We start from the raw sequence: 25,463 nt of genomic DNA on the forward strand, positions 1-25,463 counted from the left end.
AAAAGTGCTCAAAAGTATTTTTATTGAAGCATTTGCAAGAACATGCGTATTTAGGAGCAGAATAGCCTAGTTGCAGGATTGTGCTATTTTATCTCAGAAACATAAAGGCAGATCTGTGGCTGGAAGGGAAACTGTGTGGAAAAGCAGCAGCCACTGCAACAAGCGGTGTTGATAAGCAAGCAGGAACTCCCTCATGGCATCCCTTGCCCGCCTGATCTTTTAGATGAATCAAATAGCAGAGGCCACTTCCACTTCCAGATGTAAAATCTCTCTCTCCTACAACCATAGGAGTTTTAGTCTTCATGTCTGTCTTAGCTAAATGCTCTTACTAATTCTGTTTCACTTGTATAAATTCCCTGGCAGTTTTCAGTTCAGTTAGTTAAATAAACCATAATTTCCTGCCTGAAATGTCAACTATTGTGGCCCAGGGTTCCCTAAGGGTCTCACTGCCTTTAGATCAGCTGCTTCACAATCTGAGCACATTCACCTCCTTCTTTAAAGCATTTTCTCTGCTTGTTTTTAACATGAGGACTTCCCCACACAGGAAATCCAAGTTTTAAAAGTAAAGATAATAGAGAAGTCATTCTCTTCAGCATCAAAGGGATTACAGGAAGCAGTGTAACTATGGCACTGAATTGTAGATTCAGCGAGAACCAGTTTATGTCACTGAAAGGAGACATCCTTTGGGATGATGGGGGGGTTTCAAATGGCTGAGGGACATTGCAAAGTTATGAGTCAATATTTGTACTCTCTCTTGGAAGTTGGAAGCCTCCACCATGTTACATCATCTATTTTGGCCTGTATTCCCAGGCTGCCTCCCTATATGGGTTTCTGGACCTCTGCTTTTTGATAAACAACTCCAAAGCCTTCTGAAGATCTTTGGACTTTCCTCTACAGGTGAGGAGGTCAGGGCTCCTTTATCAGGCAAACTGCTGACCCAACAACAAGGTGCAAATAGCTGCAGATTTTGAAGCTGCAGTCACAATCTTAACTCTTTTCTGAGAATTAGCATGCCAGAGGTGGGGAATGCATACCGTCCTTCCTGGTAAGTAACAGCTGAGGTAATAATCTCTCCTATACATTGCAAATACTACTTAGCACTCAAATAGATAAATGCAGCTTTCTACCGAAGTGCTCCTGAAGGTGCTGCAGTGTTTGAGCAGTGGGGCAAAGGAACGGATCCCTTTTGGGTCGAATGCTAGAGAAATGCGGTGTCTGACATTGACTTTTCACTCTTAAAGCAGCTCCCAGTGTGGTTGTTAGCGCCGGGCTCAGCCGGGCTGCAGGTGCCCTCTCTCCCTGCCTCCCTTCGGATCCACACAACCTGAGCCTGGGAGCAAAGGCCACAGAGCTGCTGGCATGTTTTGAAATATGATACAGGCAGCAGCATTAATCCAAACACTGATGGCGGTTCTTACATAATGCAGTAGTGACACTGCACGCCAGGAGCACCAATATCTCTTTCTTAAACAGGGGAATGAGTGACTCTTGGACATTTTTCCAAATGCTCAGGTACACGAAGATTCCAGGCAAAGGCTGTCCTCCGGAGATTCCTGCGGAGTGCTTGGGGCCCGGGCCATAAAGCTGGGCAGCTCCCCATCCCCCTGTGTAGTAGGATAATAAGGTCTTTCCCCCAGAGAAATCACCAGGCCTGGGTGTTGTCAGAATGGCCTCTCCCTGCTCCTCGCCCCCAGGTCCTTTCTTGAATGCGTTCAGTGATGAGCGTAGTGCAGACGAATTGTGACGGCTTGTTTATACGGTCAACATGTTCAGAATTAAAGGTCAAATCCCAAGGTCCTTAGTGAGGCAAAGCTCTTGGCCAGGTGTGTGTTTCACAACCTAGGCCACACTGGGTAACCAGTTTGTAGTGGGAAACCTCCCCGACTTCTGCAGTTACCTGAACAACACCTGACTTAAATTCTGTCACTGTAGAGGGTCCTGTCAGATGCAAAAAGATGACCTTCCTGATGCCTGCTCGGTATAAACTCTTGTCCCAAAGTTTTCCCAAAGCCCCCACAAAAGATCAAGCCACTGGATCTTCTAATTTATGCTTTTTGAATCTAAACCAATGAGAGTTCCTGATGTGCAGAGCAGAGGGTCCTCACAAGGCTGGGGAGCTCTCTGGGTCTGGCCATGCCTTCTCCTGCACTGCTCAGGGGAAGGGAGCTGTTGGTCTTTCTTTGCTGGTTTCTAGAAGAATTTAGTTTTCTCTACCTCACCCTAGCTGACTTCAATTTTATGTCACCTCCTGGCAGTTGTGAGCTGCTGTGATGTTAAAGAAAACACACTCCAGTGACAACCTCTTTCTTTCCAAGCTTGAGTGTTAAAGAAGGTTTGCTTCTTCTTGAATTCTCCATGTCAAAAAAGCCTCACCAAAATCCACTTAGAAGCCCTATCACTTTTGCTTGTAGAGAAAAAGATTTGAGGTCTTACATTGCTGTATAAATGAACATTATCAAATAAAAACTTGGTACTAGTTCTACTGGCATTGGAATTCAAGTCTGTGTCATGTGGGAGACTCGGCTTGAGGTATACCTGTAAGTACTTAGGGAAAATATTTATTTTTATTTGGAATAAAAGGAAAATTTTATGACCTGGCTTTGTTACAGAGAAATTTGTTACTGGAACTAAAACTGTGCTATGGACTTGCTATTGTCATCTCTTCTCATTCATCTTTTTACCTGAAACTTGAGGGAGAAAATCACTTACAACCAAGCTGGGCCATGTTCAAGCATTTGCTGATAATGCCTGGGGGAAATTCACAACTCTGACATTTAATGAGCACAGCCAATAGCTCTAAGAAGTTTGACTGGCTGCCAAATTGATATGTCTGTGTATCCCATCAGTGGCTGCTGTATCTCATTTGAGTTTGGGTGGTTTTTTCCCTCTGATCTCTGTTAAATTGATTTTTAGCCAGTTTGTTTGGCAATCGTGCTGAAGCACTGCAAAGTGGACACAAGACAGGAACAATGCTAAGCAACCAGATATAAAAAGACTGGAGCAATAAGAAAGCATATTTGTTTTTCACTGTTTAAATATGATTTACCAGCTGGGAAACCATCTTGCAGGATATACTGCAGTTCCATGAAACCAATCCAGAGCACAAACACATCACACAATGTGGTCTTCCAAACACACCTCCTGCAATACCCCTGCATGCAGGAAGTGATACAGCAGGAACAGATTAGGTGACAGTCACTGGAGACACACAGATGGGAACGAAGGACTGCCTAGGAGGACTGGGACATTATGAGACATAGATCAATTCTAGGTAGGGCTACATTTCGCCACGTGTAAGGGATCTCCATCCACCTGTCAGCAGCTGCTCTGAGATCCTGTGGTATCAGCAGAGCACTGGCAGACCCAGGTCAGAGCTGGATGAAGAGAGAGATGAGAAAAGTGCCAGGAAAGAGGTGATGAAGACAGGACTTCAGCTGATCACCTGGAGTATTGCATAAATGCCCCAAAATTAGGGGCTCTAAGTACAAAATTAAGACCCTAAATATAGGCAGCTAAAAACCTTAAAGCCCTGCTGTGGTGGATCATGACAGATATTGCATTGTTCACAACTGGAGCTGCAGAGCCTGGCCCTTCTCTGCTGTACTGTTGGGCTCCCCTACAGTAGCCAAAACCTTCTGCCTCCCCTCAGTGATGAGGGAGATGGGGACTGTCAGAGAGCGAGGAAACACAGGCTACCTTCTGCACCACTATTGATTTTACTGATGAAGCTTCTTGGACAAGTAACTTTAGCTCAACATCACTTAAAAAAATTCAGAGAAGCCCATTAATGGCAGAGGTCTCTGCTTCATCCCCTCCCTACTGCCTGGCATCCTTCCGGCCAGTAAGCCAACAGTAAATGTTGCCTTTCCTTGCCAAATCCAAACCCTTCATGCTTTTCATATGAAAGCTTCTCCTTTTCCTGGTCTGAGAAAGAGAATATACCAAGCAGAACAGTATAAATTGCATTACTAGGTGGGATAGCATCTCCCAGACCTGCCAGTCAGGAAACTGCTCCTAGTTACAGGATTAGAAAGTAGCTCCTGAGGCAGCAGGTCATTAATTGACCTTGCTCTGGTCTCTCCTGCATCTGCTTTGACACATGTCCAAGATCAAACACCTCCACTGCCACTATTTTAGCCCTTCACTCCTTCAGCCTTTACCCCACCTCTTAAAGCTGTCCTGTCCCTCTTGTCCCAACACCCTTGCTCAGTAGCTGCTCTCCTGCCTCTTCCAGGCCACCTCTTCAGCTCAGCTATCCAGAGGAGAGCAAGGAGGGAGTCAGGAAAACACTGTCCCTGCCACAGCCAGTCCAACTGGAAAGATCCCTGGCTGCTCCCTGACCTGCCCCAGGGCAGTGACCTCTGCTCAGGGTTTGCAGACCCCACCTGGAGCTCCTCTGACCCAGCAAGGTGGGACAAACCCTGTACAACGCAGCCCTGGCTTCTAGGGCTTAGGTGAGGTTACTTCCACCATCACGGAGTTAACAGATCTTCTCCAGTGCTGTTTTATACCTGATGGTCAGAAAGTTTTAGGGATAAAAATTGCTATTTCCCCACTCTTGGAAAGGAGAGAATTTTTACTTTGCTTTGTAGGATTTATTTCTAGGCTCGTGACTTTGCAAGAAAAAGAATCGATCGAAATCGCATCATTCTGATTCCCATCACATCCTTTTTGTTCTTTTCCCTCTTGACTTTAGAGGCTGCTATTTTAATAACTGTTTGCAGTTGAAATCAATGCCATGCAACACTAAAAAGGCTGAAATCCTGGCTTTCCTGAGGGAAAATATTTCCCCACACATCCCTATGGGAGAGATCAGAGTTCAGCCATGTGTCCAGCAGCTCGGGATGATTCTTGGAGATGCTTCATCTTGTCTCCTTCCCCATGTTGCTCTGGACATGGTAATTCACAACAACAGCCTTCCATGCCTCCAGGAGTGTGATGAAGTACAGGGGCTTCAAAGAGCTGAGGTACAGGGGAATGTGGTGGTTAAAGGCTGCTGTGTGTTTTACATTTGTGTCGTCTATTTTTAGCAGCTGTGGTTGCTGTGTATTGCAGCCCTAAGCCACCTCTGAACTTACAGTCACAAATATGAAACCGAAAAACAAATTAATTGGATCCACAGACTGGCCAGAAAGGAATCCTCTCTCAATATTTATGGACTAAACAAACATAAACAACTGTAAACATGTCTTTTTGTTCTCTGTGGCTTAACACAGGCCTCATCTGCTGCTGATCCTTTGGCTGTACAGTAAAACATCCCAGCATCTGTGCTGTGAGTGGTTGTTGCTGGGACTTTAAGGTTTTTTAGGTCAGCCCCACAAAAATGTTAAGGCTGTTACAAAGCGCTAGGGCTGACTGCCAGGCTTTGCACCTCTTCTTTTGTGCTTGAACTCTTTTTTCACTTAAATCTTTGTTATGTCAGTGTACCTGTGCTGAAATTAGTTGCTTGAGCATAGTTGCTTGTGATTTGCATCAGTGAAAGTCAGAAGAGCATCAGTCCACTTGTGCTCTGTTTTCTTGGCCAGCTTGAAGGAGAGTCAACCCAAACCAACACACTTCTGTAGCTGGTGAAGCAATGCAGTATCTCATCTTACAGGTTGCTCTGTTCCTTTTGTTCTTTGCTGTCTGTGCATGCAGAGAGGCTTTTTCCCATGTTTGCTATTTGATTTTATGTGTTCTCCTGCCCAGTCTGCCTGCCTTTGCTTTTCAGTTACTGTTTCTCAGAATGGTTCCAACCCCTCTCTTTTGCCATCTCAGAGGAAAGGCACAATTGCATTATTGTACTGAGTGAATGCATTTTCTCATACATGTAGCTGAATGGGAGATTATTTAAATATCTTAAACACTCTCCTAATTGGAATAATGATGTGCTAGGAATGGGAGTCTGAGGAGAATTTATATTCAGGCTCCAGAATTTCAGTGAATGAGTAATCAACACTCCATTACTTTCTACAAGGTTAAAGAAATTTTTTTAAAAACAAATGGTTACGGTAAAAACACCATTTGACTGCACTAAAACAAACAAACAGAAACCCAAGTATGGATATTCCTGGTGATCTTTAGATCACGTGAGAGCTTTGTGGATCCCTTGGCAAAGGAGAAGCTGACTTGAAATGCAGCTGGCTGGTGCCTCAGGGCTGCCCACCAGCCTCTGCCCTGTGCTTGCCCCATTCATCCTGTCACTACTCACCTTGTACTACGCTGGTGCTGGTGTCAACACCAGCACTCCAAAGCCAATGCTCCGAGCCAGATCTGGGGGTGATTTGGGTTAAAAAATAACCCCGCAAAGTGTGTTTGCTTGTCTCTGCGTGAGTGTTTGAGAGGCTCCATTTCCCTGTGTGATTCATGGAAAGGCTGTACCAAGGTCTGTGCTGGCAGGAGGGCAGGCAGGAGCAAGGGGGAAATGGAGCAACCCCAGGGGAGAAAAATCTCTCTGACTGATATTGCTGCCAAATATTGTATCTTCTGAAGTCACTGCCTTAGACCAGAGCAGTCGCATTGGTGCCTGTAGCCTGTACCTTAGCAAGGCTGGCCTGTGGTTACATCTTTGCTTATTCTAATCAACAGGCTGGTCATTTTCTTGGCAGTTTATTGCTATTTATAGCAATAATATAGTCAATTATATGCAGTTACTCAGAAGTCAGTGTGTAGTGGTCCAATGTAATCTATTTTCTATATGAAATCTAATTTTCCTGTCATCCTGCATATTCACAATAATTACATAACACTCTTAATCATTTACCTAGAAGAGCCTTTAAGCAGTTCTGAGTGATTACACATTGTTCCCACTACTCTCTTTTGCATCCTCCAGTACTACTCTTTTCTTTTCACTATTTCTTTCCTGCCAATTGTTTCTGTAATTAATTTCATTGGGCTTGATATGAAGCCCATGGAGGTGAATGCACAGACTGTCATTAACCTGAACAGGCTGCAGATAAGACCTCCTGTAAATGCTTTAATAGGCGCAGGTCAATGACTTGAAATGCAGAACACCTGTTTTAATCTGTGTTTCTATTGCTGTTTCAGCTTGCTCCATCAGGTATTTATGCAGAAATGCAAACTCTCCTAGGCACAACACTGGGAATTAGAAGTCTACACTACATTTATTACAGCAGTACTTAGAAATGCCAAGCACAGCACAGGTTGCCCTGTGCCTCACTCAAGCACCCAGCAAGAGACAGATGGAGAGAGACAAACAGGTTTGTGGCAGAACTGAGGCTTAAATCCAGGTAATGTTAGCTGCAAGTTTAATGTCTGTTCTCCTCCCTGCTCCCAGTTAGGCCTCTTGTTCTGCTGAGGCACAACAGCACATGTACCTGTGCAGGTGCAATATTCTCGAATCTTGTCTGCCTGATACAGGACACAGGAGGCAGAATATGAATCCGAAAGAAAGGGCTGACTCTTGGGTGTTTCCATCAACCCTGATGCCCTTTGCTTGCACAGCAGTAATTACGGACTCTGTCACAGACAGCATGAATGAGTCTTTCTAGTGTCTCCTTGATAAGAAGACGCTGGAAGAGATCATGTGCATGTCTCACAGAACTCTAACTTTCCTAATCCTTTTGCAATTCCACTTTTCAGCATTATCAGATGCACTGCAATACCCAGCCTTGGAGGAACGGCTTGAGCTGAAGGGACTTTTGCTGCTCAGTTTACAGATCTTGCTTGAAAGTAGCCACCTGTGACCAAGGGTAGTAAAAACATAAAAAATTCCAGCTCAACTTGGAGCAAATCCTTGTTCCCACTAATTACTTAAAACATGAGTGCTAGTGCACTGTCCCTGCTGGAAAATATACCACGCTCTCACGTTACGAGAATTAACTACAGAGTTAGTTTAACTGCTAAAAGAGTTGTATTTTTTTCACAGCAGCATCATGAACACACATGAGTTATCATGAGGTGAAAAACAGGCACTCAGCAGCAGACCCTGAAGTCAGCAGTTCTAGACAGACATCTGAGCTGACCTCAGCAAAACTACATTGTCGTCTTCTGACTGTTTCCACCTCATAAAAAAAAAATAACATTAACCATCCAGAAGCTTTAAAAACTAAAAGCTTAAAAACCCCCCACCAAACCCTATTTTTAGAAATTAGTATGTCTCAAATATCTTCTTTAAGTTTCGCAAACATTTGTAATTCACCCATTGATCTAAATGCAGATTCAGTTATTTATGCTGGATTTATTGTACATTATGCTCTGGCCACTTGCTGACTCTCTCTCAGAGACTACATGAACTTTGGTGACAAACAGAGCTTCCTCTGTGCCAAACAGGAAAAATTTAAAACTATTTATCTGATATGACAGTATTGATAATAGCACAGAGAAGCACTTTGGACTTCTCCTAAAGGGCAGACTGATCTTCATTATCTTCTGTTTGCATTTGTTTTTGCTCCATGGAAGAAAGATTAGGAGACAGCCAGCTCAGCTTGGTGTTCTGCAAGAATATAGAAGATGATAACTGCAAGGATACATTACTTACTTGATCAATAAGAGTGACTTTGGAATGCAGTCTAATGCTTTCTGAATAATTGTCTTAGACTTCAGTTCCCAAATGCTGCCTAACTCTCAATTGTCCAAATAAGGATTTTTAAATTACTTGCCTCCTACAGCTGATTAGTAATAGGGACAGAAATTTGTAGGCAACATCCAGATTTTCCTTTGTGAAATATTTTTCCTTCTTTCACTAAAAATCTTCAATTGTCTAAATAAAAATCCCAGTGTAGGCACCTCAGTTTTGCAGAAGGTGAGACACAGGACAAGCAAAAGGATGATGGAGATCACACAGATTGTGCGAGGTACTACTGTTGTATTCTTTCCTAAAATGAAAAGTGCTTGCTAGAAAGCAATCCTCTGGTAAGGCGGTCAGAGACAGTCAGGCCAAGAAGGGAACCACCAGTAACCAGATTTTTATGTTTCTCAGGGCCTGAAATTGTTTTTCAAAGACAGCAGTTAATGTCAGCTTTGCCTACTTCTGATCTTGTTCCTAACATTCCTCTGTATTTTGCCCACAGACAAATGTTTGAAGCTTGGAGATTTTTAAGGGATAGCTCTAGAGGAGCTGGAAAAAATCCCAAATGAGTTTAAAATATTTCCATACTTGACAGAACAAAATTAATGATTGAATTACCTCACATCCCCAAGTTCCTAGAACAGAGCCTTTACAGGGCAAACATGACCTTTATGGGGCAAACATTTCTCTGCCTGCTGTTGTGGGAGTGTGAGGTGTGTTGGGATGCAGTCCAGCAAGCCTGGTGCTAGCCTGGTGCTACCACCCTGCTGCTCAACCTAAAACCTCTTCTTGCCTTCACTCTCTGCTCTTGGCACCTGTGCTAAAGCCCTGGTGCAGATGGAAAGGGCAGGTGCCAGCACCAGCATTTCCCCTTCCCATCAGGACTCTCATGCGCTCTATTTGCAGCCCTTGTGCAGATGTGGGAACGACAAACTCTACAGTGCTTTGAAGTCTAATGGCTTGGTAGCACAGTGAGATGTTAAAAAGCCCACTGAGTCTGTCGGGAAAATCCTTGTCTTTGAGGTTGCTATCACAGGCATTTATGGTAAAGAAATGCTGGCCCAAATTCGAGGCTACGCCTTCCAGATTGGCAGCTGAAAACAGGTGAAGCAGAGGGGCAGCGTGGCTGACCAGGAGCTCTTCCCAAGCTTTGTACTGCAGCACCCAGAACATTCACAGACTGAAAAAAATGCTATTACAGGTAAGGGGGCAATGCTAATAAATTTCCTAAGCACCTCTCCAGTCTCTCCTTTCCTGGTGAGTTGGCATACTGGCGGTGTCTGAAAGGAACCAAACATGGATCCTGCCTCACTTCTCCTTTCTGAACATCCTTCTGATCAGAATGAGCAACGAGTGTCACCCCAAATGGCTGGATGGGTGTGTGTCTGTCTGCACTCACCTGCTGAAAACGGCCACCATGAGGTTCTGGCAGGAGGAGACTGGAGTCACCACGTTGGGAGCAGGAGTTCCCAGGCTGGGCCATGGTGTGACCAGCAGTGCTGAACTGCACTGCTGGCAAAGTTCACAGAGCCTGACAGCCCAGGAGGAGAGAAAACCCTAGGGGAGAGAAAGCAAAACAGAACAAAAATCACTGCAAGTGGAAGGGGTGTGCAAAAGCTTCCTTACGTGGGCTGGTAGCTGCTGCCTCATGCCTTCATCCAAGGGCACCTGGGGCTCAGAAAGTCCTTTCCACCACTGATTTTGTCCTCTCCAGCAGCCCCTGACTGTGTCATACAGATTCCTGCCTGCCATGGAGACAGTGTGTTGGTCTTGGACAAGGGGCAGCCTCTGACATTTGGGCTGGGGATCATCCCTGTGCTCCAGAGTAGGGTCTGCACTATAACTCTGCACATGAGCAGGCGCCTCCCCATTGCAGTGGCACCTTCCCATGGGGACTCACTCACAGTTCTCCCTGGGCTTCTTGCAGGTTCTTAGCAGAGCTGTGGGCTGACACATCAAGTTGGAAGGGATGGTGGAAAGGCTTGAGAGGTCTAAGGAACCCAGCATGGCCACAGGATAACGGACCAGCAGTAAGTTTGTTGGAAAAATCAAGCCCAGCTGCTTACTTCTACTGGTTTTACTGAGTCAGATCTGGATGAGTTTGTAACATTCTGCTCCTCCATTTCCTTGTCTTAAACATGAACATTTTGTTTCAGGACATGAAAAGGGAGTGGGGTTTGGGTGCTGAAATTTCAGAAAGAACGAAACACAGTGCCTTGTCTTTCCAGTTCTTCATAATTACTTGGCTTTCTGGGTCTTCCCTGGGGGACTCTTCACTTCCTTCTGCCAATTGTATACAGAAATTAATTACTCTGATTCATATCCTGGACCCTGGCACCTGCTAATTAGGTGTCCATATGGGCCATAAGTGGGTATGTCTTACATAGGGCTTCCAGAATTCATCCCAGAAATGTAAAGTGAGGATTTTCTCCAGTGCCAAAGTTCACTCAAAAACTTCCCTCCCTCATTTCTCTGCCTCAAGCTACTCATTGCCCTGCTCCTGGACCTCTCCAGCCCCAAAGGTTTTCTTTTTAGCATAGCAGAGCTCCACAGAGACTTACATGGGCACAATTATGAAATCAAGGAAAGAAGCAGGAACAGCAAGGAGACAAGTGTCTGTCCTCACTGAGCCTCTGCAAAGGACTTTTAGGTTCCAGTGCTGTCTCCTGGGCTCCTGTATCTAAGCTTTGGCAAGACTGTAGAGAACACAGCAATTCAAAGAATGTCTCTTAAGTGTTTAATGCTCTCAGGAGAACCTGTCTGAGCCATACACAATTTTATGGCACAGCCTGTGGCTGTCTCCAGTAGGCCACGGAATGCACGAGGGACAGACCACTCTGTGTTACTTTGACACTGGTTTTGGTTCCTCTCAAGCTATTCTGGGGGTCTTTCCTGCTGACTCAACAGCTCTTGGGATTCCTGTCTGTATCTGAGGAAAAACCAGTCGCTGATTCAGCTGTGGCTCTCTCAGGAAGAGGAACCTGAGTTTTGGTTTTGAGGAGGCAGGCCAGCCTCCAGGAGCCTTCGCCTGTTCCCAGGGGAACCCCAGAGCCAGGAATGAAGACAGAGCACAAATTTTGGTTTCAATTCTCTTTTTAAAACTAGTGCCTTTTCAAAAACAAGTTGCCATAGTGACAGGGAACTGTGGCACCATTGTGAAGGTCCAAAAAGCCCCGGCTGGGTATTAGCCAGAAATTCAGTAGTGCGGCCAGCTCCGGAGCAGCTTTCCCTAGCCCCTGCTGTGCTCACAGCAGGGCTCTGCTTCAAACACCTTCCTGCCCACCAGCCACACTTTTAGCTGCCTGTGGGCTGTGCTACTCCTGAGCACTAGGGCTTAATCATAGGTGAAATGATGTTTGTCCAGAAAAGGAATATGCTTTGGTTGTGTTTAGCCCTTTCCTCTAATGGGAAAAGCCAGATTTGAAGACAGCTTTCAACCATTGTTTCCTTTTGCAGAATGGTGCAGAAACCATGAAATGTGCTCATGATCATCCATCAAGTCAGCAGAGGAGCCCAGCTGAAAGCTCAGGTCCTATTTAATGCTTCTTTATTGGAACATGCTGCCTCTCACCTTCCTTTTTGCTATCTGTCTTATGGGGTACTTCCACCCATGCTATAATCCAGACTTCCCAAAAGGGCCTAGGAACTCTCACACAACCATATTGTTGTCCTGGTCCTCACCACAACACGCAAGAAGTGTTCCAGAGAGAGCATCCTCGCTGCTGGGCTCAGTGCCAGGTGGTGGAGGTGACAGACACCACCACTTCCTCACAGTGCTCTGTGGCCCTCATCCTTCGCTATCTGCTGGATTATATTGCAGTCTGTAGTATGCAAAGAAATACAACCACAGCACTCTTACAAGTTAAGTCTCAGGTAAAGTTACAGGCACCTGCCAAGTGCTTGTGTTACCTGTGGCTTTTAGGTAACGTGCATCACGCATGTGTAGGAGGCAGAGAAAAGTGTGGTTGTGCTATTTGTACAGGTCTCAGGAAGCCTTTCAGGAGGTCTGAACTTAACGTCTTTCCTCAGGAATAGCTGGGACCGTGGGCTTCAGTGAGGGTGTCTGTGGCCTGTGTGCCATGCAGAGTGCAGAGCCAGCCTGCCAGGCGGGGTGAGGACACCTGCCCAAGTGACACAGGGATGTAACAGCCCCGGCAGGAGCCACTGTGCATGTGGCAATTCCAGAACAGAACCCTGGCACTGAGGGCAGGGCACCAGCCTGACTCAAAGCATGCACCAGCCACCTCCTCCCACCCCAAACCAAGCACTATTATCCCTTTCAGTTTTATGATAAACTATAATTTTTCTTAAACATTTAACAATCATTGTTCCCTTCCTACTCCTCCTATTTTTGCCTGTGTATCCATGCGACACTTTTGGAGCTGAGATCACACACAAGAAAACAGAGTGAAAATGGCAACTAACGTAGTTTTTGAGAGAGAAGATGTTTGGCTTCCTGTTAAACCATTGGAAATGGCATACCCAAACAATAAATTGTCCTGGTGCAAGACCTTAATTCAGATGAAAAAGACCAAGTTCCATAGAAAAGAAAAAAGAGAGGCATGTTTGGACCAGTTCTTATGCCAGTATTTTCAGTGTAAGGGTAGATGTACTGCACCAAGCTAAGGGTTTGTCTATCCTAAGACTGCCAGTGCAGCCCCAGAAGAAGCCAAGAGGCCAGACATATTTGCTTGGTATTTCCCAGCTTCCAGCAACCAGCAGCTCAGGAAATTCATCAGACAGAGGTGAAACTGTGTCTATATTGGCAGGGCAAGCTGAATAAAATAAGAACTGTGTATGTCTTGAAAATTAATCATCAGGATTCACCAAAACTTGAGAAGTGCACCAGTCTGACTTGTGATTGCGAGTGAAGGTACTGTTTTAGGAAGGTACTTCCTGCAGGAGACAAATTTTTCCCTTGCTTCCTCAAGACCTTCAATTGACCCCACTAAATTGTTAAAATTCCATTAGAAAGTGGCTGCTGGGAACATGTGCAATAAATAGCTGCTAAGATCAATGGCAGTCTTGCTGATTTAAAATCAATGTATTGCTTGCTGACGGTGCTGGCAGTGTTTTCCTCTGGGAAATGTAACAGCAATTGGCTTTAAATAAACATAGTGGTAAAAAACTTTATCTGAACTCATTAGTGACTCAGACTGATTTTAGAGTAATCCAGAAAATGCCTGTTGCCCACAGACAAGACTTGGAAGGGATGAGTGACTTTGGAGACTGCCATTTATGGTGGGCCACTGGAAAGCATCCTGGAGCGGAGCAGAACTTCTGAAAATGCTCTCTGAAAATTAGATACTTAGGGTACCTAGACCATGGTCTCTGAAAGCCACCAGTCACTTTTGAAAACATGACATGAACAGCATCAGGTTACTATGGTCTAATGACCACCATCCACCTTTTCCAGGCCAATTCCTTGTTCCCCTCCCAGCTTCTGGCTGGCCTTCATCCCATGTGATACCATGCATTCATGATGGAAATAAGCCTACCAAAACCTAAAGTGCCACCACAAGTTGGTCTCATCCTCCAACCACCAGCAAGCAGCTTTGGCCCGAGTTGGGATCCTCTCCCTCTTCTTCCTTAAACCTTCTCCCCCACCATGAGTTGATTGCTTTAATGAAAATAGGCATGAAAGCATTTGCCCTGCCTACATTCTGTTTTGTAACCTAATAATTTAATTGCATCATGCTTTTTCCTACAAATCATCTGATGATGATTCCCAGGACAAGCCTTTACCTCTTTTCCTGCATGTTTTAATACTTCAGCTATTACTACCTCCTGCTTGTAGATATCACTAAATCACAAGGGGATTGGTCACCAGATAAATCAGAGCTCTTTTTGGTGAGCTTCTAACCCGGTACCTGAGTAAGAAACAGAAACTGTAACCACATCAGAACTCTGCAGTCAATGCCTACAGACTGTCCAAAAGGCACAGGCAAGGACAGAGTGCAGGGTATTTGCCCGACATGTGAAAAAATAGATCAAACACACAGAACTATCTTTAAAAACCAGTGATCAAGAGGTTGAGAGCTTATAAGTAAAATTCAGGGGCAAGCCAACAAAGGAAACCTCATGTTTGGTCTTCCTGCAGGGCACCAGCGCAAGGGAAGCTGTTGATGAAGATTTTTACTTTGACCCCAGGAAATACTGTGCTTCCATGCTCTGATCCTGCTGGGGCATTCCTTGGTACCTCTTGGAAAAGCAGCACAGTAAGCTGTAAGCAATCCAGCTGACTCTTGGAGGGTGTTGAGGATGATTTCTTAATCCAGGTGACAAACAGCTTGACCAGAGGAGAATCATTACCAGTCCTGTTGCTTATCAACGGGGATCAGCTAATTAGAGATGACAAAACTGGTGATAGATCGGACTGCAGCGATCCCGCCCTGGTGGAATTCACAGTCTTGAACACCTCTCCTGTGAAAAAAGCTGAGAAAGTTGGGTTTTTTCAGCCTGCAGAAGAGAAGGCTCTAGGGAGACATTACTGCTGCCCCTTAGTTTATAAGAAATATGGAGAAAGACTTTTACTGAGGCCTGTAGTGATAAGAGAAAGGGCAGTGGTTTTAAACTGAAACAGAGTAGACTTAAATTGAATATACAGAAGTTTTTTTTTTTTAATGATTAGAATGGTTTTGAACAGGTCCAGAGAAGTGGTGGATGCCCCAAGATGGGAAGTGTTTGAAGTCAGGAAGGATGGGCCTTTGAGCAACCTCATATAGTGGGAAGTTCCCTGCCCATGGCAGGGACTTTGGACTAGATGATCTTTAAAGGTCCCTCCCAACCCAAATCATTCTATGGTTCTATGATAAACTGTAAACATTTTAGATTTTGTGATTTACTTCCATGTTGTAGAATATAATATTTTTTTTTAAATGGAGACTGTTTTTCCTTCTCTATTAATGTTTTTTTATAAGATTATAATGTACTTGTTTTGATGGTGACTAGGATATAAACCAGTCACAAACAAGCAAACTCTCATAATGGACCTGCACTCTGGATCCTTCTTAGCTATACACATACTCGTCCCTAGAAATACTAACTTTTCCATAAACATGGACACACACAGAGAGCATTTATTAAGCCCAAACAGCAAAGTGGTTTTAAGCCTGAGAAGAAAACTTTCAAATACAAAGCCTATAAATAGATATGTTGCCTTTCTGGTTCAGTAAATAGCCTGAAAAAGTGCTCTCAGGAGACATGAATTTGCAGTGTCCCCCCTTTATTTCACTGAGATGTTAATTCTGCTGTCTAAATTTAATACTTTATTGTCAGTATGGGAATTGCCATCACGAGGGAAGCAAAGGCACTTTCTGCATTTCTTTAGAGACCAGGAAATAAATCTGTACAGAAAGAAAACAGCCCAGTATCTCCTCACGTGAAGAAGAAAGCACCAGGTTACTTGACATGAAAAGCATCAGGAACTTGTGCAATGACTAGTACACAAACCACAAACAGGTCCAGACAAGTTTGATATGACAAAATAGAAAGCCACACTGGATGTATCCTGCAGCAGCTGACATGGACACTGCTGCCCCGGGAACTGGGATGCTGTGTTTAGAGCAGCCAGCAAGAAACTGGCTCAGGAGCATCTCACAGAGATGAATTCAAATAAAACTTCTCCAGCCCTTAATAGTACACTTGTTTCTGGTTCTTGAGTAGTTTAATTCCCAGTCACTTTTGTATTAATAGTAAATCTGAAAGTGCAAAACAAAGCACATGTCTCCATGACCCACTGACAGAGCCCATTCCCTCAGAGGGAGAGAAGACACGAGCCCTCATTCCAGAGGCACCTGAATGTGAGAAACGTTTTGCAGCTTTTCCAGCCATTGCTGGAGGTAGGACAACCTCCCTGCATAATAAACACACTTCTCTTGCTGTCTTTTCTCCCCCTGCACACCACAAACATGGCCCAGCAGAAGTATTTTCAAGCACAAACATGCACAGAAATACTTAATGCTTTGTGTTGCTATACCCAACCCCCATAAATTTATGCTCATGTAATTACTGCTCTCTGTTTGCCTACTGACAGTGAGTTAAAAATACCACACACACCCCAAATTAGAACTGGTTTCTATTTTTTGTTCAATTCCTGAAGTTGATACAGAAGAAAATGTTGTGATGAGCCACATGAGATCCCTCTTGCCTGCACTAGTCAGGACAGGAGACAGCAACACTATCAATAGAAAAACCTCACCAAAAGCATGGCATGCACAGACCAAGACAAATTTGACTGTGTTACGATGGCATCAATCCTGTATCCCTTCTCCTTTCCTCATCTGATGCTTGGTGTTTCTACAGCAGAAATGGATTTGAGCTGGGGTCTTTTCTATCAGAGCCTGCATTTAAACAGAATGTAAAATCTTTCTGCAATAACCAAGTTCCTAGTTTATATTCAAAGGTACTCCTACCTTAGACTACATGTAAAATATTTCTATTATTTAGACAAAATGTAAAATGATATGCAAACCATTTCTATTCTATCCAAATTCCTAATTTATACTCCGAGGTGTCTCTCACTTACACGGAACTACTTACCATTGATGTAGCACTTATTTCTGTAGTAGAAATATGGACATAGTCCATGAATAATCTTGCAAGTCACATGAAATCAATTTTAAATAAACAACAACAAATTTTCAGCTTATATCCAGTTTGTAAAATCTTTGTCATATGAGCCGTCTCTTTATTACATACAAGTACCCTATTTGCCATTTAAGCTTCTGAGTCCCTATTTTTTGTGGAAGGAACTGTCTGGAAATCCCATAAGGCCAACCCCTTCCCAAGTAAAACTAATGAGACTGAGTTTCCCAGTGGCTGTTTGAGGTGGGGAAGTCAGGACATGCACACAGTTTCCCCTGCATTTCTGACAGGCTTCTCTGAGATAATAACATCGCACGAAAACCCACCCTGAGCTGTTAATGTATTTTGAATGTTTGTGTCAATGACACAGAGAAATACCTTACATGTGAGACCAGGCAAAGCTTCAGCTGGCAGCCATTAGAGACAGAAACTACATTAGAAATAAAAAGCATTTATCTAAAGCTGCATTCTTCCCAATATCCTCTCACACTTTGGAGCAGAAGAGACAATACCAAATGCAAACATGCTCCTGCTCACTGCACAGCCCTGGATCATCACAGAGAGGCCAGGATAAGCAGATGAACAGTTTGGCTAGGGACCACAGAGCACTTTTTTTTTTTTTAAGATATTGAAAAGCCAAGACACAATCAAGGTCCCAGAAGGATTTCCAAAAGCAATTAGGAGCCCAAGTTCTGTGAGTTCATTGGTCCTTCTGGAAATCCTGTATAGTAGCAAATGAACTGCATCACTGAACATCAAAATACCTCTGTGCTCGTGCTGCTTCTGCTAGGGACCTTGATTTCAGAAGGGCAAAGTCTTTATCATGAAAAGGTTAGAAATTTCTTCCCCTTTAGTTCGCCTAGCTTCCCCCAAAATGGGAAAGCTTACCCTCCTCTTGCTTACTGAAATTGTTACTGCCCTATGAACTATTTTAACTGAAATTGTAAGATCAGCACTCAATCCCTTGGCTGTGGCCACCCAGATCTTTGCTTTACAGAGAACAATTTGCTTTCATTTGATTGAGGTTTACCTGCCACAGATTTCACTGCAATGCCTCTCTGATCTGATAGTGCAGAGTTGCAGGGTCTTTTTTTTGGGCAGAAATCCCTCTTGGGTAGGTAAGTGATGCAGGGGCTGCAGCATCCATCTTGGTGCCATCAGATGGTGGTGGGCCAAACGCTGCCCTTTCTATTTACACATCTCTACTGACAGGAATCATGCTGCCTGTGTGGGACCTCAGGACTGCTGTTCATATGCATTTTGTCCTCAGAAACACCAATCTATTGCACAAAGACTGCAAAAGAATTGCACTGATTTTTTTTTTTACTTTATAGAAGAAGGTGTTCCCTCAATGTGATAAATACTGAACGTGACTTTTGCTCAGGCTGCAAATAGCAAATTACTTAATCATCTACTATTTAAGTACCTGTTTGCTTTGTCATGAAGTGAAACCTGTGAGCAAGATCGTATTACATGTAAAGTGGCTTCCTGCATCCTTAAATATTAATCCTCAAGTAAAAACAAACTGAAGGTAGTCCCAGGGTCACTTTAGTAAGTCTGAACTGATGCACCCCACTCTCTCGTATCCCACATTAAATGTTCCTTGCCTTGTCTTTGTGCCAACACCAACATTTTTGCAGCCTCTGAACGACCTTGGCAGAAGGCTGGGGATGGGGATGTAAGGTGGGAGGGACCCAGTCCTGGGAGGGCACAGGGGCCGTTACCAGCCACTGGCAGCAGGAACGCAGGAACAGGGCTGGAAAATACAGCCAGCCCTGCAAGGGAGAGGGTTTGCTAAGGACCTGTGGTCTTAGAATGGAGATGATGGGAAGCGTTAAGGGGACAATTGTGAAATGAGAGAAGGCCCTGAAAAGCAAAATATATGGAAACATGGAGTGGTGGAGAGTGAAGGTGGAGGAGAAAGAGTGGAAGGCCGCAGAGGACTGTAAAAGAAATAGGGACGTGAAAGGAAGGGCAGGAGCGGCAGGCGTGAAGCCACAGGAAGGGAAGACAGAGGCCGGGACTGGGGCGTGCGGCCACAGGCAGGCGACCAGGTATGCGGAGCGGGGAGCCGAGACGGGCGGGGCCTGGGAGAGAGCGAGGGGCAAGGGCTGCGCTGCCTCTCGCGCAGCGCCTGGTACCGGTGAAGTGCGGGAGCGAAGGACGCGGTCCCGCCCCGTGTGCCCGGCCCGGGGCTCCGCACCCGCGAGGCGCTGCGGGGCGGGAGCCCCCGGCGGCGGGCGCTGGACCGGCCCTAGCGCCCCTCGGCCGCGGGGGAACCCGCGGTGCTGAAGGGGCCGCCGGTGCCTTCGGGCAGCGCTGGCGCGGAGCGGCCCCGGAGCTCCCAGGGCTCGGCACAGCCCCGCTGCGGCCGCCCCCGGGGAGGGGACGCGGCCCGGCCCGGCCGCTGCCGGCTGCGAAGGGCGCTCGGCCAGGAGGCGGAGGCGCCGCTGACGCCGCCGGGGCCGGGGCCGAGCGAGGGGCGCATCCTCCCGACAGCGGGCCCGGGACCGCCGGGACCGCCCGCTCCGCTCCCCACCGCCCGCCCGGGGCGGGCCCGGGGCCGCCCCCTCCCTCTCCCCGCAGCGCATTCGCCGCGGGGGCCCCGCTCCAGTGACGTCAGCTCTGCCTAAAAAAGCGCCCCGGCAGGCAGGCAGGGCAGCGGGCTGGGCAGCGGCCACAGCGGCGACGGCCACAGCGGCGACGGCCACAGCGGCGACGGCCACAGCGGCGACAGCAGCAGCAGCAGCGCGCCCCGCCGCCGACATGGTGTCCCCCGTCACCGTGGTGAGTGCGGGCCGCGCGGCGGGCGGGGCGGCGGGGCCCGCGCCCCCTCCCACGGCCACTCGGTCGGTGTCCCCGCTCCCGGCCGGAGCCCTCCCGGCCGGTGCCCGGGCGCTGTTCCGCGGTGCTGTCCCCGAGTGCGGCGGGCGCTCCTCTCCTGCCGCCGTCGGGAGCGCGACCGCTGGCGGGTACCCCCGCCCCTCGCGATGCTCACCCCGGCCTCCCCCGGCAGCTGTTGCTCCAGCGGTGCGCCTGCCCGGGCGGTTCTCCGCCGCGTCCTCCTCTTGTCATGTGTGTTTTTAAAAACATCCACACAGTACATCTGCTCTACGTGCACTGCATCTGCTCAGAGCGGCGCTGCCCAAGCTGCCCTGGGCTTGCGCCGCGGCAGCATCCTCCTGTCCCCGCGGCCTCCCTTGCCCTCCGGGCACCTCTGCCTCGCCATCCGGAGGTGGCTTTGCTGTCCAGGTCCTGGTTCGGGTTGAGGCATGTGTTGATCCCCGTGTGGGGCAGACCTTTCCATAGGTTGGGTGACCTCTCGCTGAGACCTCGTCTCGTCTGCAAGTCAGTCTGGCACTTCCACCACGTAAGGACATGAAATTGGGATTGATGTCACCTGCCTGTCTCATGGGGAGTCACGATGCTTAATTAACATAACCAGCAATAAGGTAGCAATTCACTGCTTTCTTGTCAGTAGGTGATGTGTGCAGCAGAACTCCTGGATTGATGGAATCAAGCTGGTAACTGAAGGAGCTGTGGCTTGTGCCAGTAATACAAGGAACTGCCCCTGCAAGTGAACAGGGGCTGTTTCAATGCTGAAAGAACTGCCAGAACAGCAGAGAAGCTGCACTGTTAGATACGCTGCTTTGCACTTCCCCTTTCTAGAAAGTGAGCGATTTGTTGGAATACCCCAGCAGCCTAACACATGCTGTAAGGATAACTGTTGGTGGGAAAGTTTCCTGGTGCTTTGCTGCAGCACTGAACACCTACTGCTGGTATCCTGGTTCCCTGTTGATCCATTCTCATCTTGTTTTGAAATACTTTGGTTAAGGGCCAGGCAATTGCATACTCTCTGGCAGGTGGAAATCTTGTCCTGATTTTAACTCACAAAGCCGGCATTCAAAACTTTTGAATTGCTTTGCCAGTTCTGCACAGCAGGCTGTGTTGTCTGATAGTTCGGATCAATTTTCCCCCAGTTATTAACATGTACCTGGTAAGTTCATCAGCAGCCTGGGGACGACTTTTATCTCTAGAGACAGAGGGAAGTAGCTTGGAAATTATAACACTGTAGTGCCAAACATTTTTTTTGATGCTTTTCCAAAATAGTTTAAAAGGTTTGGTATCTTTGTGCTTCTGTGCCATAAGCTAAATTTGTCCTTCAGTAATGCTTTTGGTTATAGTGAATTGTGTATGTGTATCTTGGAAGTAAAATCTCATGTTGGGACAGTACTGGAATGGCTCAAAAACAGACAGGATTTGTTTCACAGCTTGCAGGAGGCAAGGATAGTGCATCAAGGTGGTCTTGCAGAGTGTTATTTCAACCAAGCTTTGAGGCAAATCACTAAAGCATGAGTACGTGTTGGGAAGGGTGTACAGAGTTCAGACTGGAAGGCTTTAGGAAGGTAACTTGGGAAGGAAAATGAAAAAACCTCTTCTTTACTCACTTGCCCTTTTGACACGTAACAAAGCACATTTCTGCTCTGGCTGCATCCCTGACATGTGAACAATTTACTTCACTGAAGGCAACTAATGCAGGTGGGAAGCTGTGGGGAGCTGGAGGGACAAGGAGACTGGGAGCTATGATCAGAGCTGCAGCTGTTTGCCATTGCTGTGGAGGTGAGAGGGGAGGGCGAATGATCCTGCACACAGCTCACAAAAAAAGATCTGGAAGCCTTCAGTGTTCTGAGGAGCACTTTTTTGCACATCTCTGTCAGTGGCTGTCATGTCGCTGTTCCTCTGAAGGAGGGCACCGTGCTGCTCCACGCAGGCTGTCCCGTGGCCTGGGAAGGGTGGCTGGAATCGGTGTCGTGCGGCAACCTGTGCTGCCTGTGAGCGTGGTGTGGCCCTTGCACAGATGGGGGTGAGGAGCAGGGTGGCTCTACAGCTGGTGGGCTCCCTCCAGCAAGTCTTTGCTGAAGGGAAGGGCAGTGGCCATCGGTCTGGCCACAGCCGGGTGCTCACCCTGGGGCCCAGCCCTTATCTCTGTGCTGCCCTGCCTTTGCTGCATAGATAGTCCAGGTCTTTGGAGCCAGCATGGATATTGCTGCCATGACATGATGGGAAGACTCTCTGGAGGGGCAGCACCTAAGGCATAATCAAATTAGCCAGAGGAATAGATTTGTCTGTAGTGTATGTCCTCTCCCAGCACACTGCAGCATCAGCCTCAATGGGGAGAACACCAGAAGAGCATGTCTGAGAGTGACAGGATTTTTCTTCCTGTTCTCAAAGTGATGGCCTTTGTACAGTACTGCAGCAGGTAGCCCTGGCTGCTTACACACAGCCTGCTCTCCTGCATCTCCCCCTCTTTCCTTCCTTAGGACACTCTTGTAACAAGAGTCAAAACCGCTGAGCTCCAAATCTGCTGTAAACTGATAGCTGGAAGGAACCACGCAAGGAGGCACGGTCCATGGAGAATAACGTGGGAGAGATCACAGCTATGACTGCTTGTTTGTGCCGGCTGCCAGGTGTGCATCATTGCCTGCAGGGCTTGGAATGTCTGCCTGGTGCACACGGCGAGACCACGGCATTGTGCAGAGCTTGTCAAGCTGTGGTCTCATGCTGCACAATTCATACGTGCTGAGCGGGGACCGTGCCTACAAATAAACAAGCCTGGTGCCAAAATACCTTTTAACATATTGTGCCAGGTCCTCAGCTGGGATAAAGCCCTGGAGTCCTGCTGATGTTAGTCTAGACTTGCATGGCGCTGGGCTGTGGCAGGGAAGATGCATTTGTCTGCCATCCTGTTGCATCTGGTGAGCGATGCTCACTCCGGTAGGAAGTCACCTTGGAGGGAAGCTTTCACTGCTTACTCTGCTAGGCAAGCAGGAGCATCCTGTTTTAAAATTGTTCTTCTTGATACTGCTCTCATTAAGAGCTGTTTTTTCTGCATAAAGCCATGTGGGCTGAGAGCCTGCAGTTGGAGCACAGTATTGATAAACAGCACATTTGCTTCATGGATATGTGAGGTTTAATTCCATTTTTGTTCAGTCATCACTGCTCCCACTGTAATAAAAGAGCACTTGTTAGTGATTTTTGTCCAGCTCCCCCCACACCCAACACTGTTGTCTAAGCAGTTTTTAGTGTGAGCTTGTTGGAGATAGCTCTTGCCCTAAGGACCTTTCTGCCCAGCAGGTACCATGATTGCAGGACCCACAAGTGTGTGGGAGATGAGCCTGGAGACATGCAGTCATTCTGATGTTTACATAACGCTCCCTGCTCAAAGGGACCCTATTTCCTCCCTAAAGTTAGGGCTAAACTTAGTGTAGGGCTCCACAGCACTTTGAGGAAAACAGGGCATGGGAAATACAGATATTAATTGGCTGAGGGTAGGTCTCCTGAGGGGGCAGTTATAGATGTTATTGGTGTGTCTTTTAGAGCAAGATGAACTAGGGGCTCTCATCCCTACAACATTCCCTCTGCACCCGACTTGTACTTGAGCTAGCACAGCCCTATATGGGGGAGACAGGTGAAACACTCCTCGGGACAGATTATTGCCCAGAATCCATATCTTAACAATCCCTATCCCTTCCCTTTCCTTCTCTGGTGTATTTGCATCTTTAAACAGAGATAGCTGGGTTGGGAAAGGATACGATGTTTTGACTGCATGAAGGAAGTGGAGCCCTTGACCCTGTCCCTTCTGAGTGGGAAGCAGCAGCACCCTCCTGAGAGCAGCCTTTGTCAGCCCTCGGGGTAGATGCAGGACGTCACTGGGACAGAGTATAAAGGTGACTTGCAAAAACTGGGCAAAATACCTGAAAGGTGTGGTCTGGAAAGATATTCACCAGCAAGAAATATGGAATAGGGTTGGAGAACTGGGTGGGTATCATTTGTGTTTCTGAACAGGGTTCAAACCACACTGATCCAGATGGTATGGAAAGCTGATGTACATCATGTTGCTTAGAGACTCTGCACTATGGGCAATTGTAGCAGTAGTAGGTCTAAGCATAGTTTTAAACATTTATTATTAGAAAGGGTGCTCCATAATCCTCAAACTTCTGCTGAAAACAAGAAAGCCAGATCACATTGGAACTATTTCAGCCTTTGCTTCTTCAAGAGAGGATGTATTGTTTGTGCATTAATGAATGAAATGTTATCAACCACCTAAGTTAGAAGTAACTCTTACGGTTAATTTAACTTGTTCTCTGTTTATATGCAACGTTGTTGCTTTCATTGAAATTTCCCCCATTACTTAAATGCATCATAAACTGGGATTTTATTATGCAGGAGGCTTGTAGACATGCACATTTATATACTGCATAGACAATTATGGAAATACGGCACTACTGTAAAAAACAAGCCAATGTAAATGAGTGATAGAAAATATTTCTAAACGTGAGCTCACTGAAGAAAGGGAGGGAATCATCACCTTAGGAAAGCTTAGCTGGATCTTAGTAACATTTATGTCAGTCCCACCTTTTGGGAGAAGTCTAAAAACTTTGGTCCTACTGAGCAAAAAGCTGTGCTTATTTATGCCAGCTAAAGCCCAGGCATAGTGTTACATGCCACGATTTATTTTCTCAGACTGAACTTGTGCATTCTTGCTGTGACATTGACATTCTTTGCTGTAGCTGTTGCTAGGGGAGGGTGGGCTAGCGGAGCCTGGAGAGTGCGGGCTTCTCTCACGCTCTTCCCAGTGCCAGGGAGGGAGCATTAAGCAGGCAGTGCTGATCACTGCTGCAGGCAGTGCTGTGGATTAAAGGCTTCATTAACCCAAGTATATCACTCAAGGCACACGCGCCTGTTGTTCAAAGCGTGCTTTGTGCGTTAAGACTGTGGGTCCAGCTCAGAAGTCTGTACTTACACATAATTCCTCTGAAAGGACAGAGATGCATTTCTTCCGTTCTCTTTTCCTGTCCAAGTATCTCTATCCAAATACACTGCGTGCGGCAGAACAGCCAAAGTTATCTTCTCTGTGGGTAACTTCATAGTGCTGAGGAAATAATAACTCCAGGGAAATTAGACTCTTAGAAAAAGATGGCATCAGGAACCCATCTTCTGCTAGCATATGGGAACTCTTGAACAGCAAAAAGATTATTAGTTACATAACTCCCCTCCTGGAGGCCTAAGTGGTTATTATATCAACACTTAATTTTTCTACTGTCCTTCATGTCACACAAAGCCCAGCAGATTTGTCATTACAACAGAGATGTAGATTTTGCTTACTGCAACATACACAAAATTAGGGTGATGGTTATTCCTTCTTCTAGCCTGCTTGTGCCCTTCCTATATCCATTTCTTATACTGCCATAATCTAAATAGCATTTCAGCTAATGACAGGTTTCTGTGTGACAGATGTGTCAGTCCAGAGCATCACTCCATGTAATGCTGGACGTGAACAAGTATCCAGGTGACACGGCACAGAAAA

The 25,463-nt window shown here is 46.4% G+C and overlaps 1 protein-coding gene and 1 long non-coding RNA gene across 2 annotated transcripts in view; one reads left to right on the forward strand and one right to left on the reverse strand.

Moving 5' to 3' along the window:
- On the reverse strand, positions 1-21,795 carry LOC121669553. Its single transcript, XR_006017798.1, has 3 exons — positions 20,094-21,795; positions 9,909-10,066; positions 1-8,434 (listed from the first exon to the last, which is right to left on the reverse strand). It is a non-coding gene; the product is annotated as an uncharacterized LOC121669553 (long non-coding RNA).
- The window catches only part of TMEM86A (transmembrane protein 86A), a 26,541-nt gene continuing 20,140 nt past the window's right edge, over positions 19,063-25,463 (forward strand). The window contains exons 1-2 of the mRNA XM_042038632.1: positions 19,063-19,149; positions 19,745-19,882. Coding sequence (XP_041894566.1) covers positions 19,862-19,882 — 21 coding nt within the window. The 5' untranslated portion in view covers positions 19,063-19,149; positions 19,745-19,861. The remainder of the gene's footprint in view (positions 19,150-19,744; positions 19,883-25,463) is intronic.

The sequence above is a fragment of the Corvus kubaryi genome, unplaced genomic scaffold (assembly GCF_017639235.1).
Source record: "Corvus kubaryi isolate FWS band 111438036 unplaced genomic scaffold, C.kubaryi_AGA036_p1.0 37392, whole genome shotgun sequence".
Lineage (NCBI taxonomy): Eukaryota > Metazoa > Chordata > Aves > Passeriformes > Corvidae > Corvus > Corvus kubaryi.